This window comes from Hyperolius riggenbachi, chromosome 7 (genome assembly GCF_040937935.1).
Source record: "Hyperolius riggenbachi isolate aHypRig1 chromosome 7, aHypRig1.pri, whole genome shotgun sequence".
Taxonomy (NCBI): Eukaryota; Metazoa; Chordata; class Amphibia; order Anura; family Hyperoliidae; genus Hyperolius; species Hyperolius riggenbachi.
The window spans coordinates 300083654-300103769 of record NC_090652.1 but is presented as its reverse complement, the minus strand read 5'-3'; the positions used below and the strand labels follow the sequence as shown (position 1 = coordinate 300103769).

Sequence of the window (20116 nt, the reverse complement as noted above, 5' to 3'; positions counted from 1 at the left end):
GAATCATACAAAGTTTTGGAGGCAGTCCCTATTCAGTGTTCAGCAGGGTCAAAGGGGGCCCCATCCAAAGTTTCGCAGGGGGGGGGCAGTGAGTTCTAGTTACGCCCCTGGCTGTGAATGTTTTTTTATTGCGGTCGTTAAGCTACACCACAATGCCCACCTGTGAAATCGGCATAATGCCTCGTACACACCATGCAATTTCCCGTCAAAAAAGATGGGTTGAATCGATAATTTCCGACAAGTCCGATCTGATTTCTGATCGTTTCTCTGATCAGATTTTTATAGAAGTAATTGGCCCATCTCTCTCTGATGGGAAATTGCATGATGTGTAACAGATTAAAGCCTTTTTGGGGAAATTGACACCATCTCTGAACACTCTGCTGAAAACATACAAAACGCTATTTATGCTTGTTGTAGAAAGATACATAAAACTTAGAGACACCGTAAGCAAGAATTGACATGTATCCCAATCAGTAGCTGATTTCCCTTTCCTATGAGAAATCTTTTCCTTTTCTTAAACTGATCATCAGGGGGACTCTGTATGGCTGATATTGTGGTGAAACCCCTCCCACAGTGTGATGTCATCATGACCATGGTTCTGACATCACACTGTGGGAGCCTTGTTGTGTGGTGGGAAATAACTGTTTACAGCTGTTTCCAACTGCCAAAAAAGCAAGCAGCATCTCCTTCCACTGACATCACCTGTCAGCATTAAAATGTCACCATGTAATGAATGTCAGAATGTAAATCAGGGAGATGAAAGATTTTACAATGGGAAAACACTGACTAAATCATTTATACCTAATTATTCTAAAAATTATGCACTTTTTTTTTTTTTTTTATTTACACATTATTTTCAACGACGTTCCTCTTTAACTTTTGATAAAAAATTAATTAAAATTTAAGATACGGCCTGTATTTCCTATGTGGTTACACAACATGTGAGGTAAGGGGTAAAAATATGTCAAAACACCCTATTAGGATTAATAAAGCCTCAGTGTTTGCTTGTATATGTGGCCGGTCATGAGGCTATGCTTACACACTAAGACATTACAGGCGCACGTTAGTGCGCCTGTAACGCTCCCCCAACGCACAGCAATGTAACACAAGTGGGCTGTTCACAGTGCCCACGTTGCGTTACATGTAACGCTGCACGTTCTCCGCAAAGTGCAGCATGCTACGGCGTTAGAGCGGCTATAGCCGCGTTAGACTGTTTGCACATGCTCAGTGGGGGGCGGAGAGGAGGCGGGGAGAGCCAGCTACAGTAGCCGCGCACATGGCTACTTAATATTCACTGCACTGGCGGCAGCTGATTGGCCGGCGGGACCACGTGATGCAGAGTGTCTCGCTCCGCATCACGTGGTCCCGCCGGCCAATCAGCGCCACTCTGGGAGACCTTATAGGGATAGAGTCGCCTAACGCGGCTCACTCTACCGTCCTCTCCCGCACCACCATACGTTGCATTAGGTGCACGTTATGCGACCTTAACGTAGCACCTAACGCAACGTCTTGGTGTGCAAGTAGCCTAATAACATGAATGTATTTTACTTTGTTTTGCACTTTATGCACTACTGCACTTTGTCCCCTGATGAAGCCCTCAGAAGTTATGGGAGTGAAACATGTCAGGCTAGGTGGAGAGTAGATTTGTGTTTGCATATCCATTCATTTTTATTTGATTTAAAGGGGTAGACATCCTGCTAATACTGAGGCTATATTAATCCTAATAGGGTGTTCTGACATATTTTTACCCCTTACCTCACATGTTGAGTAACTACATAGGCAATACCTGAAGTTTTAATCAATTGATTAAAAGTTACTTTTTTTTTGTTTTTGTTTTGTTATGTAGCTCTCTACAACAAGCATAAATAGTGTTTTGAAATTGACACCATGAAAGACTGTGGGTTGTAGTAACACCTGGATCTGGTCTGACTGGATTGTGTGATGGATAAGGTGCATGTTTTCACTTATAATGCAGATTCCTCTATCTTTAGCCTCTGTGTTATTTATTCTGAGTATTCAGGGAGGTGGAGCTCTCTAGGAGACGCCGGCGGTCCCCAGCGCTCGGAATGTGTTGTGACATTTTTGCGCCTGATTATAGTTGTGCCGGGAGCGTTTCCCCAAGGCTCGAATGCTCCGCCAGCGATCTTCCTGCTGGGATTTTATCTGCTGCATACTAATTGAAAACTAATGTTAATTAACTCCCGTGGAGGGCGGAGAGATGGCGAATGGCCAGTGGGGAGGAATATTCGCGGCTCCTTCTACAGAGCTAAGCAGAGGCGTTCTGGATCCGAGCGACTTCGATGAGTCAACCATATCGCTGCCAGTAAATTTATAGAATGCTTCATGTAAACGTAATGCGCTTAACACCCGGGGCACACGAATAAACCGGTATGTTTGGATTGTTCTAGTAAACCTGCTCGCAATGCAGAGAATTGGCAGCACTCGTGGGAACACTTTTTTTTTGGCCAATTAAATTAGTTTTTATCCTTTGTGCGGTACAAACCTGGACAGATGTGCTGGTACCCTGGCAGGCTGGCAGCCCATTGAGAAAAGGCTTTATTCTATCTGAGAAGTAGGTTATATAAAATGTTTGACCAGTGTGTACCTGCATAGCCAGGGCTGTGGAGTTGGTACAAAAACCACCCGACTCCAACTCTGACTCCTCAGTTTATAAAACCTCCGACTCCAGGTACCCAAAATGTCTCTGGCTCCTCGATTCCAACGCTTTAGTCTAAGGGCCAGCTAAGTCGAAGCGCTAGCGTAATCGCAAATGCTCAGAACTTTTAGAAGTGATTTTTCAGAGCGATTCTAAGCATGTGCCTAGCGATTTTCTAATCGTGCCTAGCAATGTTTGGAGCGTTTTGGTGTAACTTTTTTTTTTTTATTTTGTTGACAGTAGAGCTGGAACTGAACACCTTCTGTAACAAAACGGTGGAAAATCGCTCTATTCTAGCGCTTTTCAGGGTGATTTTCCACTTTCCTATCTTAAGTGAGGCTGAATCACCTCAGAAATCAGCAGAAATGCTGCAGGAACTGCATTTGCATTTGGGAGAAAATCACATCGCTCTGGTGTGCTCCATCCCATTCTAATACATTAGCCAAGTGCTTTTCAAAGCGCGGGCGTTTTTAAAAGCGCTCAGCTGCACTCTTGGTGTGCACCAGCCCTGAGAAGCAATTTAGATGAAAAATGTCTGTCCAGTGTTTACACCAAAATGTATCCAACACCTCAGTTTATGGCAGGGCTGTGGAGTCGGTACAAAAATCTTCTGACTCCTCAGTTTCTGAAACCATGACTCCAACTCCGACTCCAGGTACCCAAAATTGCTCAGACTCCGACTCCGACTCCTTAGTCTAATACTTAACAGGGCTATGGATTTTGTACAAGAATCATGCGACCCCGACTCCGACTCCTGAGTTTCTGAAACCACGACTCCAACTCCGACTCCAGGTACCCAAAATTGCTCAGACTCCGACTCCTTAGTCTAATACTTAACAGGGCTATGGATTTTGTACAAGAATCATGCGACCCCGACTCCGACTCCTGAGTTTCTGAAACCACGACTCCAACTCCGACTCCAGGTACCCAAAATTGCTCAGACTCCGACTCCTTAGTCTAATACTTAACAGGGCTATGGATTTTGTACAAGAATCATGCGACTCCGACTCCCGACTCCGACTCCTGAGTTTCTGAAACCACGACTCCAACTCCGACTCCGGGTGCCCAAAATTGCCCCGACTCCTCGACTCCAACTCCGACTCCACAGCCCTGGTTTATGGAACCTCTGACTCCAGGTACCCAAAATGGCTCAGACTCCTCGACTCCAATTCTTTAGTCTAATTCTTACCAGGGCTGTGCATTTGGAACAAAATTTATCCGACTCCTCAGTTTACGGAACCACCGACTCCAGGTACCCAAAATAGCTCTGACTGAAAATTGCTGCTTTTTATGCAAAGATATTATGAAATCTACTGAGAAGGGATGGTCAATGAGATGCAAATAATTTTTGAGATGATGCAGGATTATGGACATTTCTTATGCAAATTTATGCTTGAAAATGTAAAATGGACCAATCGAATTTTACCTCGGCAGGATTTGATTGGTTCATTTTTATGCTGCATACATTTGCATTCAAAGTTTGCATAATGCTGCATTAAGTCGGAATTCTTTGCATCTCATGGACCATCCCTAATCCTGAACACATTTGCTTGTCCCCAGAGGGAAGCGCAGAACTACGTGGGCAGGGAGCGCAGTTATTTGAATTTCATGCGTTTTGCTACATAGTGAAAAATGCAGGTGAAATCGCATACAATGTAATTCTATGGGCTCTTCCACACTGCATGCGCTTTGTTTCCATTTGCGAAGCGCATGCGCTTCGTCGGTCACGAGAGCACCGGGATTATTCTAGTAATCGCAGTGCTCTGTATAGTGGTGTGATCTGTGAATTGCAAAAAGATGCGTAGCTTTGTGATTGCGATGCAATTTCTCCTGCGCTCCTAAACTTAGTACGGGAGCTAAAGTGCGTGAAAAATGCAGCAGGACCGAATTTTGCCATCGGTTAAACATCACATAGCAAATGCATTGCAGTGACGTCAGCTGTCCCTGGGCGGGTTACACGGGTTTTGAAAGAAGCAAATGTTTTGCAGTCCAGAAGTGATCGGAATCAGATTGCAAAATGCTGCTAGTGGGAAACGGGCCCTAAACGTGGCCACTAATGATGCATCCTGCTGAACGATCGTTTATGAACAATTGTTCGTATGAAGGATCGGAGATGGTTTTGGATCATGTTTGGGATTAGGCCTCTTTCACGGGGAAGGCGGTAAATTTACTGCCTGTTGGTAGCTCCTGTGCGCTTGCTGGCGCTTGTCACGGGCGGTGGCGGGGCACCCATACTATTGAGCGTGGCCACGCTTAGATGCTTTTTTGCTACTTTGGTAACTCCTCTGCATGTGAAATGCTGACACCAGTGACACTACAAACACCCCCCATTCTAAATCCTTATTTTGCAGCCAGAATACGCTTACGTCTCGTTTAGTGCAGGACTGGGCCGATCCAAATCCCATTCTGCGGTTTTCCATTGGTCCATCTCCAAGCTGCATGCAATTTACGCTAAATTTGCATGCAAGCCAGAATGAATTTGCGTCTCATTGTTCATCTTTTATTGGTGATCTGCAGATGAAGACGCAGCGGTCTAATCCCCTGATTTCTGGGCAGACTGTGTTTATCTCACCCAGCTGGTGATCTATCCCTCCTGTGCTGACCCAGATACTGCGCTGCCAGTCAGGCCCTGTCTCATCGCCATGCCAGCCAGACTGGAAGTTGCTAGGGGCAGAAAACCTGACACACTCAGCTACACACAGACACATAGCTACACACACATCTACACACACTACACGCTACATCTATCTATCTATATATATACACATACACATACACACTACATACAGCTATACACACACGCACGCACACACACTACATACACACACTACATACAGCTATACACACACACACAAACACACCTGCTCACACACCTCTGCTTATACACACACACACAACCCTGCTCACACTTACACACTCGCTCACACACAGCTGCTCACTCACTCACACACACACACACACACACTCGCTCACACACAGCTGCTCACACACACACACACACACACTCACACACTCACACACAGATACACTCACACACAGATACACTCACACACAGATACACTCACACACAGATACACTCACACACAGACACACACACACACACACACACACACACACACCCACACTCACACAGACACACACACACACACACACACTCTCACACACACACTCTCACACTCACACACACACAGCCACTCACACACACACACACACACACTCACACACACATATATACATACATACACACAAACACACACAAACACACACACACACACACACACACACACACACACACTCACACACACTCACACACACACAGCTACACACACTCTCACACTCTCACATATACATACATATACATACATATATACACACACACACACACACACACACACACACACACACACACACACACACACACACACACACACACACACACACACACACACACACACACACACACACACACCTGCTGTTTTCCAGAATGTGTGGCATTGTGCTGGGAAAACTCTGCCCACCCTCATGTTTTCTCCTCGTATGGGTCAAACAATTGAACAATCGCTTACATAATGCTTCACATCCCAGATGACAATAAAACATTGTGCAGCGAGCCGTGTCTCCATCCTCCAGAGGATTCTGCAGCTACAAAAACATGACGTAGAACCGCCGATAGTTCCTCCGTACGGCGAGCGGAGCAGATATGGAGGAAGAGCGGCCGGGGCGGTCCTGGGAGGCTGAGAGGATTAAGTCACATTCTGGCCATCTAAGCACAGCACATCTAAGAACAACAACACACACGGCTTTCCTGTGTAACCTGTGTCCTGAAGTGAGGGATATGGAGGCTGCCATATTTTATTTCCTTTAAACAATACCAGTTGCCTGGCAGCCCTGCCGATATATTTGACTGCAGTACTGTCTGAATAACACCAGAAACAAGCATACAGCTAATCTTGTCATATCTGACAATAATGTCAAACACCTGATCAGCTGCATGCTTGTTCAGGGTCAGAGGATCAGCAGCCCAGACAGGTATTGCTTAAAAGGAAATAAAAATGGCAGCCTCCATATCCCTCTCACCTTGAGTTCCCTTTAAAGGGATACTGTAGGGGGGTCGGGGAAAATTAGTTGAACTTACCCGGGGCTTCTAATAGTCCCCCGCAGACATCCTGTGCCTGCGCAGCCACTCACCGATGCTCCGCCTCCGGTTCACTTGTGGAATTTCAGACTTTAAAGTCTGAAACCACTGCGCCTGCGTTGCAGTGTCCTCGCTTCCCCTGATGTCACCAGGAGCACACGGCGCAGGCACAGACCACACTGGGCCTTGGAAATCTACTCCTGGAGACGTCAGCGGGAGCGAGGACACGGCAACGCAGGCGCAGTGGTTTTCAGACTTTAAAGTCTGAAACTCCACAACTGAACCAGAGGCGGGGCCAAAGCATCGGGGAGTGGCTGCGCGGGCACAGGATGTCTGCGGGGGACCATTAGAAGTCCCGGGTAAGTTCAACTCATTTTCCCTCGACCCCCCCCCCCCCCCTACAGTATTCCTTTAAGAACAGCATACATTTGTGCTGAGGCAGTGAGGACAAGGTGCACAGGCAATAAGAATAGACTTAGCCGGTAATGCATTCAGTCCCACAGAGGCGGTCTGTACCACAGATGGTTTGACAATATCTCCTTGGAGATAGTTAATGGGATATGAGCCACTGATCCACTCCAGATCTGGCTCACTGATCCGCCTTCTACAAATAAAACAAATGATCTGCTTTGCATTAATGATGCAATATCTTCCTCAGATGCAATCATGCCATCAGATTTTTACAATCACATTGTATGGAAAGCCACGCGGTATGTGGTGAAAATCGATTGTATGGTTAATTGGAATGTTGGATTTTAAAGCGGACCTGAACTCAGAACTTCCTCTCTGCTCTAAAAGATAAGCACCAGCATAATAACCTTTACAGAAAAACATTCCTTTGTTACAGCTGATACTAATCCTGCAATAAATCTGCAGTGTGTCTACTTCGTATTTTCATAGGGTTAACATCCTGTGTTTACAAATTAGCTGCTCTGCCAAGGCAGCCAGCTGACAAAGCTGAGAGATTAAATTACAGTTGTGAGTAGTCACAGATGAGGAAGGATTAGACAGGCTAAACTCTCTAAATACATACAGGGTGTATTTCTCTGTTTCCTTCTGTCCTGTGCAAGAGTTCAGGTCCACTTTAAAAGTTCCCATTGACCTAGGACCCCATGTGATGAATACGTTTTGTTTGTTTGTAGGGTATGTGGTGTTTGATCATTCTGTATTTCTCTCTGCAGGTACAGCCTGTACACCCGCACCAGACTCGGCTACTTGTTCTACAAGAGACAGCTGAAGAAGGCACGAGACCGGTTCCCACACGGACACTCTGCCACCCAGGCCATCGTGTTCAGCGGTAAGGTGTCCTGCAGATGGTTATCTGGGATGAGGGAGGGCCGAGCTCTGCTGGGTATACTGGGCTAGTAAATCAGGGCTCCAGATAGAACTTTGCCAAAGTTTCTTTTTTTTCCTGAAAATGTCCCCAAATTTGGGTTTTCAATGAGAACGCCAGTATAAGTTAAGTGAAGGTGTCCACCTAGTTATTTCAGGTTTTACCATTCACATTTGAGTATTTACTGTATATTCCTGCGTATAAGACTACTTTTTAACCCTTGAAAATCTTCTGAAAAGTTGGGGGTCGTCTTATACGCCAGGTATTACTGATGCCGGGTGATACATCCTATCCTGTTACCGCCTCTCAGATCTCGCTGCTGAGGACTGTAGTGAAGCGGCGCAGGCGCACATTTGCGAGATCTGAGAGGCAGAGAGGGAGGTAAATAGGATACAAGGGTGGGCTAGAAGGGTGAAAGAGGCGTGTTTTATGGGCACAGCGCAATCTATTCTTCCATACCGCTCTGATAAACAAGGAGACAGGGAGAGCTGACCAATCCACTTAGGGAGAGGGAGAGTTCACCAATCCAACCAGTCAATTGACTATATACTGTTATATACTGGCTACCACATACAGTACAGCACCAGTATAAGATTTTTTTTTTAATTTTGTGTACGTTGGAAGAGGGGTAGTCTTATACGGTGAGTATATCACAAACTCTATATTTTAACTGAAAAAGTTGGGGGGTCGTCTTATACATCCAGTCGTCTTATACGCCGGAATATACGGTATTCCATTTTTGTTTATCACGTGATTACTGGTAAGTTGAAGGACCACTGTTGCGAAAATCTTAAAATTTTTATATATATATATATATATATATATATATATATATATATATATATATATATATATATATATATATATATATATATATATATATATATATATATATATATATATATATATATATATATATATATATATATATATATATATATTTCTCCTCTTTCCAGTGATATATAAACCGCCGCCCTACGTCTTTTAGTTTTCCCTATTTTCACGATCGAAATCGTGACTGCGGCAATTTCAATCGCGAATATAGCGAAAACTAAGGCGTAGGGCGGCGGTTTATATATCATTGGAAAGAGGAGAAAGAGAGCATCAAAATGATATGCATCTTTCCATAGTTACTGCACTTTTTGGAGTCCAGCATTTTATTACACAGGAAGTCGGCAGCTCCATTCAGCACAATGCAATAAAATACAAGGAACCCAGGGGGATATAATTACAAACATCATGCCGGTAGGTGTGAGGATATAATTAGTTGTGGGTATGCTTAAAGGCATACCCACAGGCACTGCTCGGAGTCCCTTTAACGACAGGTTGTGGGCTTGTCCATCTCTCCATGGGGATTCTCAGCAAGGCCTTTATTCTTTATAAAGACAACCACTGAAAAAGATTTATAGAAAGTAGCTGGCCAGCCTCCATGCTCACCATACACTTTTTTGGCAGTTGGACAGAGCAACTGCCATTCACTAAGTGCTTTTGAAAATAAAGAAATCCCTGAGAATCCCCCATGAAGAGATTGGCTAGTCCAAAACCTGTCGGTTCTGTCAGATTTCTACTACCTCCTGTAAGTGACAGCAACATGGGAGAAAAGTATTTTATGGCTCATTTTACTATGGAAGAAATGTACTTCTTATCTGAATACGATTACCTGTATTTTAAATTTTAAGATTTTCAGGACAGAGGTCCTTTTAATGATGTGCTCTTCCATGGAATGCAGTAGAAACCCCTCTAGTGACATCAGCGGGAGCGAGGACACGGCAACGCAGGCGCAGTGGTTTTCAGACTTTAAAGTCTGAAATTCCAGAAGTGAATGGGAGGCGGGGCCGGAGCATCAGTGAGTGGCTGCGCAGGCACAGGATGTCTGTGGGGGACCATTAGAAGCCCCGGGTAAGTTCATCTCATTCCCCCCCCCCTCTCTCTCTCTCTCTCTCTCTCTCTCTCTCTCTCTCTCTCTCTCGTGCTCTCTCTCTCTCGTGCTCTCTCTCTCTCTCTCGTGCTCTCTCTCTCTCTCGTGCTCTCTCTCTCTCGTGCTCTTTCTCTCTCTCTCTCTCTCGTGCTCTTTCTCTCTCTCTCTCCCGTGCTCTTTCTCTCTCTCTCTCCCGTGCTCTTTCTCTCTCTCTCTCTCTCATGCTCTTTCTCTCTCTCTCTCGTGCTCTTTCTCTCTCTCTCTCTCTCTCTCTCTCTCTCTCTCTCTCTCTCTCTCTCTCTCTCTCTCTCTCGTGCTCTTTCTCTCTCTGTCTCCCTCTCTCTCGTGCTCTCTCTCTCTCTCTCTCTCTCTCTCTCTCTCTCTCGTGCTCTTTCTCTCTCTCTCTCGTGCTCTTTCTCTCTCTCTCTCGTGCTCTTTCTCTCTCTCTCTCGTGCTCTTTCTCTCTCTCTCTCGTGCTCTTTCTCTCTCTCTCTCGTGCTCTTTCTCTCTCTCTCTCGTTCTCTCTCTCTCTCTCTCTCTCTCTCTCTCTCTCTCTCTCTCTCTCGTGCTCTCTCTCGTGCTCTCTCTCTCTCTCTCTCTCGTGCTCTCTCTCTCTCTCTCTCTCTCTCTCGTGCTCTCTCTCTCTCTCGTGCTCTCTCTCGCTCTCTCTCGCTTTCGCTCTCTCTCTCTCGCTTTCTCTCTCTCTCTCTCTCTCTCTCTCTCTCTCTCTCTCTCCTGCACGCAGTCCTGCTGAGGTTTGTGGTCGTGTACAGCGTTGCTGTTTCGGGAATTGTGGAGCTGTGTTGGTATTGCAGAACCTGTAACACTGAAGCATATGACTGGACATGGGATTACGAGTTCTGAGAGATCATGAGGCTGCAGTGGCCGCCTGTATGATTGGACAGGGGGCTGTGTGCTCTGACTTGACAGATCATGAGGCTGGGCTAGCTCTGTGCTAACTGTACATGGGCTGACCGGCTGCTCCTATTGCAACATGTTGTGCTTTCTAATCTGGAGAGTTGATTTTTTTTTAAGTGGTGGTTTGCTGGTTGATGATTAACCCAAAAGTAAGTGCAGAAAGTACTCTGCGCAGCAAATCCACTGATACACTAAGATAAAAAGAAACTGGCGTTTCCCAACAAGCTAGTACAGCAAACACACCCCGCCATTCAGTGTGAAAATGCAAACATACATTTTTTCACCTACAGTGTAAGATTTAAAGGAAACCTGAACTGAAAATGAAAAGTCAAGATAAACCTACACAGATCATACTTGCCCTCCCATGTAGTCTCCTCATCAATCTCTTTCCCCACTCCTGCATCCTGTTTGTCCACTGTGATCAATGGTGGCCATTACCCCATAACTGCTTTCTGGTCAGCACACTGTTAATCTGTAATATCGCCAACGTGAGCCATAGGGAAACATGGACATTACATTGCACGTTAGTTGTCATTTCAGTTGTAACTGATAGCAACTGATATATAACTGACTGCAAGTGATCTATTTCTGTTCTCACAAAATTCTGTCAAAACTGGAAGTAATCCTTTTTAGAAGCAAATGGTGAGCTTCTGAGAGGAATTGATGGCAGGGTAAATATATGACCATGGCCCCTTACATGGGGCCCTCTTAATTTATTCTGCACAGGTGCTACAGTTGGCTTTATCCATTACTGCCTTAATTGCTTTGTCTGCCAGTGCTGCACTTCTGATGTCATGTGTCTTCTCTGTCATGCTGATCATGTGACTGTAGTGTCACATGACCTGTGACCATTGTAGCAACAGAAGAACAGGAGGTTGATACTGCAGCAGGGAATAAGACTCAGGTCTCTGCAGGGAGGGGCTAATACATAAAGACTGGAACATTAGAATGTAGAGCACTGAAACAGAGGTTATTTTTTATGGGTAGCAGAATTGTAACATATGGGCTCCATTATTGGAAGCGCCTAACAGTGCTATTCTGGGGAGCAATAGAATGAGGGCACTAAAAATGAGAGCTCTAAAACAGGAGCATTGTATTGGAGACATTATGGAAGGGGGGGGGGGGGGGATGGTTGTCATGTAGCAGAAGCATAGCTGTGCACGCTTTGGCATCCCTTTTGTGCACACCTCTGGCACTAGCTGCTGCAGGCCTGCAGCACCAAATGGTGAAAGGGTATATATGTTCCCTGAGCCAATAAGATTGATTTTTACCATTAAAAATACTTTCATTTTCTCCGTTCATAGTGAAAAATACACAATGTGGTATTATTTCATAATCCAAATATGCTCACCATAAATTGTGGCTGGAAGATGGTCTGTTTTGTGATAAACGGTAGAAATAGCCAAACAAAATTTGTTTTTGTTTGTTTTATCTACAGTAGCAGTTTTTATGTTTAAACTGGAATTGGTAAAACTGAGAAATGTCGTTATCCCCCCCCCCCCCCCCCCCCTCTTTTTCCCATTAAAATGCATAAAAAACTAGAATTGTTCAAGGAAAAAAATGCCATACAATAAAAGCCCAGTTTCTCTTGAAAAAAAAAAGATACAGTATATATTTCATTTAGGTGTCATAAGTAGGGATAAAGTTGTTGCTGATTAAATAGGGACATAGCTAAAATGTCAAAACTGTTCTGGTCCTATAAGGAGGAAGCAAGGTCTGGATGCAAAGTGGTTAAAGGGAACCTTAACTGAACGGGTGGTAAAGAGTTTCACTTACCTGGGGCTATTACCAGCCCCCTGCAGCAGTCCTGTGCCCTCGGAGCCGCTCTGGAATCCTCTGGTCCCCCGCTGTCACTTAGTTTCGTTTTTGACGACTCACCAGTCGGCCGGCCGCCATGCGTATTATTGGACGCATTCCCTACTGCAATTAGCACTGTTGCGGACCGTAACGCGTACAAAAATACAAACATATCTACGCGTGCGTAATGTGGCAACGTGTATTTTTGTACGCGTTGCATTCCGCAACAGCGCTAATTGCAGTAGGGAATGCGTCCAATAATACGCATGGCGGCCGACTGACTGGTGAGTCGTCAAAAACGAAACTAAGTGACAGCGGGGGACCGGAGGATTCCAGAGCGGCTCTGCGGGCACAGGACTGCTGCAGGGGGCTGGTAATAGCCCCAGGTAAGTGAAACTCTTTACCACCCGTTCAGTTAAGGTTCCCTTTAAGTGGCCTGCGCAGTACACTGTGGACAACATGGACTTGATTGACAGCGGCGGCTGTGAGTGGAGATGCTGCGAGGGACATGTCGGCTGCAAGGGGCTGGAGGAAGCCCCGGGTAAGTATATCACGGGGGAGCATATTCTGCTTTATGATTCCTTTTAAAGGGAATCTGAAGTGAGAGGGATATGGAGGCTGCCATATTTATTTCCTTTAAACCATTAAACAATACCGGGTACCTGGCAGTCCTGAAGATCTGTTTGGCTGCAGTAGTGTCTGAATAACACCAGAAACAAGCATGCAGCTAATCCAGTCACACTTCAGACAGAGCACCTGATCTGCATGCTTGTTCAGGGTCTATGGCTAAGAGGATTAAGGTGGTCATACACTGGTCGATTTGCCATTAGATTCGACCAACAGATAGATCCCTCTCTGATCGAATCTGATCACAGAGGGATCGTATGGCTGCCCAATACTGCACACAGATTGTGAATCGATTTCAGCCTGAAACCGATCATATCTCTCTCACTTCTGGCTACCTTTAAAGTCACGAAATCTGGGTCTGGTTGGAGGAGCAGAGGACACTCTCTCAGCTATCCGTACATCAGGATTTCAGGATGAAATGAAAGCTATGTGGAAGGGATAATAGGTCATTAGAGTCAGCCCGTCTGCAGGGGGAGGCAGTATTGTCCTATTCCGGTGACTGGAGACGCTCTGTGGATTGCACAATGCTTTGTACAGCGCTGAGAAACGTTACACCGTTTAACAGAGGTGCAGTTTTCATACAAAAGCCAGAATAATACAGATGTCTGCCGGCACCTGAATAACGGCCATTAGTGGCGCATCACAAAGACCCTCCGCTATAATACTCACCTATTATTTCACGTGTGACACAGCCAAGCTCCTTTCCACAGTCCCCCGATAATAATACGGTGAAACGCTAATTGCAGCGTACATTTCATTCCACCTGAGCCGCTGTTCTTATCCAATCACAAGGGAGCCGCTATAAAAAGTTTGAACCATTCAAGCAATTAAAGTGCAGATAAGGAGAAATGTGAGAATCTATGGATTTAGATTGGCAACAATCGTTTTAAGCAGAGCTGTGGAGTCGGAGTCGAGGAATCTGAGTCGGGGCAATTTTTGGTACCTGGAGTCAGAGTAGAGAGAAAATGCACCGACTCCGACTCCTAATGAATTTAAACTGTAATTAAAATAGACCTGGACCCATAGCAGAAGATGCAGGTGGTGGAGGAGGACAGCGAGGGACTGATTAGCCTGAAGGGGGCTGGAGGAAGCCCCAGGTATGTATAAAACTTTAATTTCATCTGTCTCAGGTTTACTTTGTTACACAGTAGTACTATACTCTACATATGCACTCCCCACAGAGCTGCAGGGAATCCACTGAGAATGTTGTGCACATTGAACACATAGGTGTTGTCTATCACCCATAAACCTGGTTCAGATTTTGCATGAAGAATGTGTAATAGAGGAAGAATCTCCTCATTCCCCTGCAGAGTACCTGCACATCATTCTTACATGTACCCACAGTTACATTGCCTAGGGTCTGATCCATGTCAGATTGTGCATGAAGAATGTGTAATAGAGGAAGAATCCCCTCATTCTCCTGCAGAGTACCTGCACATCACTCTTACATGTATCCACAGTTACATTGCCTAGGGTCTGATCCATGTCAGATTGTGCATGAAGAATGTGTAATAGAGGAAGAATCCCCTCATTCTCCTGCAGAGTACCTGCACATCACTCTTACATGTATCCACAGTTACATTGCCTAGGGTCTGATCCATGTCAGATTGTGCATGAAGAATGTGTAATAGAGGAAGAATCCCCTCATTCTCCTGCAGAGTACCTGCACATCACTCTTACATGTATCCACAGTTACATTGCCTAGGGTCTGATCCATGTCAGATTGTGCATAAAGGATGTGTAATAGAGGAAGAATCGCCTCATTCTCATGCAGAGTACCTGCACATCACTCTTAAGGTGGCCACACACCATACAATGTTTTAAATATCTGTTCAATTTAAGAATTCCAATCAATTTTTCTGACTGATTGCAACATTTCAAAAATATGACCAATGTACCACACACGTATGTTCAATTTTTCCCCCAATTATAAAAATGATTGGAAACTCTGAAAAAATTGCTAGGGTGTGTATATTAATAAATTGTCAATCCAACACACACCATACAATCTTTAGAAAGATTGAAGAAAAATATCTGGCAGTCTGGATCGAGTAAAATCGAAGAAAACGGGAAATCCGATCGGATTTTTCAGTCGAATGAAAAAAAAGCTTTCGATTTTTTACGGGAGATCCGATCGTTTTTAGCGAATTACCGGATCATTTTATTGTATCGTGTGTGGCCACCTTTACATGTACCCACAGTAATATTGCCTAAGGCCTGATAGATGTTCTTGTCTGTTCCTTCTACAAGTACTCTTACCAAAGACTAGTTTTAGTCTATGACTAAAAGTATTGAGGCAGAAGATCAGCCGGCTAGCCAGGTGACTGGTATTGTTTAAAAATAATAAATATGGCAGCCTCCATATACCTCTCACTTCAGTTGTCTTTTAAAATTCCTAAGCGTCGGCAGTTAAGAGATGCATGTATATATCTTCAATCAACAAAATTGTAATATGCAACTTCGAGGAGTCAGTAGAATCCTAACCTGAAGAGTGGGGGGATTTTTGTACCGACCCCACAGCCCTGCTAGGTATACATATTATATACTGCGTATTGTGTACTACCCTCCTCTTTCCCCCCCGCCCCCCATATTCCTTTAAATTGTAAGCTCACAAGGGCAGAGCTCTCTCACCCTTTTGTGTTTTGGAACTTGCTTTACATTTTGGTTATAATGTTACATTTGTCAATGTAATGACGATGTCTACCAATCCTTTGTGTACCAATGCCGATATATTGGGTATACCATTGTCGTCTGTATTTTTATGTACCCCATATATTATGTATATGATATGCTGTATATTGTCTTAATCTCCCTTGGCTTGAAGAAGTTAATCACTCCCTAGTTAATCACTAGGGAGGCGTGGCTTTATCAGACAAGTGTGGTGTTATGGGTGAGGAGTAGGAAGAGGAGTTTTTGCAAATGTATGTACATTTTTATGCAGATATACTCAGCTTGAAAATGGGCCAATCAAGTCTCACCCGAGTTTAAATTGATTGGCCCATTTTCAAGCTGCATATATTTGCATAAAAACTTACATGAATTTGCAGACGTTAAGAAGTATTTGCATATCATTGATCATCTCTAGTGAGGAGGGGCTAACTGCAATCTAATGTAAATCCGTTCCTCTTGAGGCCCCATTAACGCTAGAGCGTTTTGTTGCGATTTTGGCAAAACGCTCAAACGCTAGCGCTTTTTAACCTATTTTGGTTCCTGGACGTAGTTTCTACGTCCAGGAACCATGCGCGCTACCGCGGCCGATCGTGCACGCGCACTCCCGGCCACGGATTCGGTAGCCAAGGAATCAATGTATCGGGCTATGGAGCCCGATCATTGATTCCTCTCCCCCGCTGAAAAAGCGACAGCTTCTCTCGGAAGCTGAGCTTTTTCTGGCCGTCTTCTTCCTGATGCGTCACTCTAAGCGCGTGCTACGCTTAGAGTGACGTCATGTAAACAAACTCATGGCCGCCATCTTGTGGCCAAAAAGTAATACTACACCTGAAAAAAACAAAACAAAAAGAATTAACACACATTTACATTATAAATCTATTGTTTACCTCCCACCCTCCCAAAAGTACCCAAATAAAATGTTTAATATAAAAAAAAAAAAAAACCATTACAATAAAAAAAACAAAAACATGTAAATATTTACCTAAGGGTCTAAACTTTTTAAATATCAATGTAAAGATGAAATATTTCTATTTTTTTTTTTTTATTTTAAAGGGACTCCGAGCAGTGCGGAAACTATGGAAAGATGCATATCATTTTAAAGCTCTCTTTCTCCTCTTTCCAATGATATATAAACCACCGCCCTACACCTTTTAGTTTTCACGATTTTCGCAATTGAAATTGCAGCGGCCGCGATTTCAATCGCGAAAATAGAGAAAACTAAAAGGCATAGGGTGACGATTTAGGGGTCGTCAGAAAGAGGAGAAAGAGAGCTTTAAAATGATATCCATCTTTCCATAGTTACATTGTATTACACAGGCCGACTTTTTCTGCTGAATGGAGCTGCTGACTTTGAGAAAAAGTCGCCTTGTGTAATACAATGTAACTATGGAAAGATGGATATCATTTTAAAGCTCTTTCTCCTCTTTCAGACGACCCCTAAATTGTCCCCCTACGCCTTTTAGTTTTCTCTATTTTCGCGATTGAAATCGCGGCCGCGGCAAATTCAATCGCGAAAATCGTGAAAACTAAAAGGCGTAGTGTGGTGGTTTATATATCATTGGAAAGAGGAGAAAGAGAGCTTTAAAATGATATGCATCTTTCCATAGTTTCCGCACTGCTCGGAGTCCCTTTAAACATGTAAATAGTGATAGATGCAAAATGGAAAAAATGCACCTTTATTTCCAAATAAAATATTGTCGCCATACATTGTGATAGGGACATAATTTTAACGGTGTAATAACCGGGACATATGGACAAATACAATACGCGAGTTTTCATTATGGAGGCATGTATTATTTTAAAACTATAATGGCTGAAAACTGAGAAATAATGAATTTTTCCATTTTTTTCTTATTCTTCCTGTTAAAATGCATTTACAGTAAAGTGGCTCTTAGCAAAATGTACCCCCCAAAGAAAGCCTAATTGGTGGCGGAAAAAACAAGATATAGATCAATGCATTGTGATAAGTAGTGATAAAGTTATAGGCTAATGAATGGGAGGTGAACATTTCTCACGTGAAAACGACAGAACCTGAATGGGTTAAAAGCGCTAGCGTAATGAAACCCTATGGGCCCGTTCTTGGGCGATTTGCTTTAATCGCCGTAAATCACCCAAAAATGGGCAAAAAACGCCAAATGCAAACGCGTAGCCTGCACCATTTTCAGGCGATTTCCAGGCGATCGCGTTTCAGTGCTATAGAAGCGCAAAACACGATCACGCCAAAATTGCTGCAGTGTTCAGTGATTTTTCCACGTGAAATCGCGGAAAAATCACTCCTGCAAAACGCAGGCGTGAATAGAGCCTTACTGCCTGACAGGTGTTTGATTGGATGTTAGGGAGGCGTGGTTTCAGCAGAGATTGCAGTTGGTGACGCCCTCCTCTGTCAGGCTCCTCACTGCAGTGGGAGTGGCCATCTGAGGAAGGCGGTGCCAGGGGACATCAGGCTGGTGGTGGCGCAGATCCGGCTACGTCAGCTGTCAGCCTACTTTAACAATGTTTTTGTGATAAATTTTAAAATGTACTTTTTTTTTTTTTTAAATAGACTTATACAGTTATAATCTGCCTGTAATAGGGTTGTAAGCTCAGTGCTGTCTGTCTTGTCTAATCATTGTGTTTGTTCCTTCAAGGTGTGAAGGTGGTGCCCATCCCGGTCCTGTCTGATAACTACAGCTACCTGGTGATTGACACTACATGCAGCCTGGCCGTGGCTGTGGACCCCTCGGACCCCGCTGCTGTGCAGGTAACCGCTACAAGAGTTCTCTATGCAGCCACGGAGTGTATAAACCAGTGATCTGCAAACTTGGCTCTCCAGCTGTTAAGGAACTACAAGTTCCACAATGCATTGCAGGAGTCTGACAGCCACAGTCATGATTCATAAAGACAAATGCATTGTGGGACTTGTAGTGCCTTAACAGCTGGAGAGCCACGTTTGCAGATCACTGGTATAAACAATCCACTCCATCTTTGCTGTTCTGTACCTTTTATCTTCCTGAGTCCATGGAAATTTGCATGTGAGACTCCCTTCATGAATCGCCACTTGGGAAACCCAGCTGACATGGGGAGTTGGAGGGAGAAGACTCCTACAGAGGGAGGAGGGCTGCAGACCAGCGGGAGCCTTGCTGGGGAGTAGGCAGGGTCATGTCTTGGAGAACTCATGGAGAAGCATACAATTTGTTTGATCAGCTGACAGATTTGCAAAGCTCTGATTGGCTGGGATCACATCCTTTACCACATGATCATGACTAGCAAATCAGAGACTTGCATAACTATCACCTGACCAAACCGATCACATGCTTCTCCATGAGTTCTCCTGGACATGCTCATCACTACTGGGAAGTACAGCGTAGTCACTAGTAGGGATAATCGATGAGATGCAAATACTGAGTTTATGCAAATTTATGTAAATTTGTATGCAGATGTATGCAGCTTGAAATTGGACCGATCGATTTAAACCTGGGTGGGACTCGAGTGGTCCATTTTCAAGCTGCATCTATTTGCATTAAAAATCTGCATAAACTCAAAAGTATTTGCATCTCATTGATCATCCCTAGTCACTAGTATCTGTTACCGGCGTGGATCGCCGGATGCCGGACATATGTGCTTGAAGGTTTGTGCTTTTTCGGGCCAACCAGCCATTCCATTCCTTACTTATCCCTTGCCCCCCCCCCCCCTCTTCCTTTCCCGCTTGCAAGTAGAGAATACTTACCATGCCTCCAGTGTCCTGGCGAGCTCCCGGCGGCTTTCCGACAACCTCAATGCTCTTGGTGTGTCACATGACCAGCACCTGGTCACATGACAAGCTGTACATGGATACTAGAAGCCATTAGAAACTACAGGATGCCTCTAAAGGTTCTGAGTATTCTATAGCCGGCAACCCCCCCCCCCCCCCCCCCCCCAAAACAAAACAAGAAAGTCTTAGTTATCCCTTTAGGCATGCCGGTCACTTGAGACTTCCGGTTGCCTGAGTTCCAGATAACGGGGACTCTGCTGTAAATCTAGTCTGTGAGATGCAAATAACTTTGATTTGCATGGAAAGTGTATGCAGGTTGCCATTGGGCCATTCAA

At 44.5% G+C, this 20116-nt stretch overlaps 1 protein-coding gene across 1 annotated transcript in view; it reads left to right on the top strand.

Annotated features, from left to right (window-relative positions):
• LOC137525178 (probable hydrolase PNKD) overlaps window positions 1–20116 on the top strand; it is a 137244-nt gene that overhangs the window by 59532 nt on the left and 57596 nt on the right. Inside the window, exons 2-3 of the mRNA XM_068246071.1 lie at window positions 7973–8088; window positions 18679–18791. Of these exons, the coding sequence (XP_068102172.1) occupies window positions 7973–8088; window positions 18679–18791 (229 nt within the window). The remainder of the gene's footprint in view (window positions 1–7972; window positions 8089–18678; window positions 18792–20116) is intronic.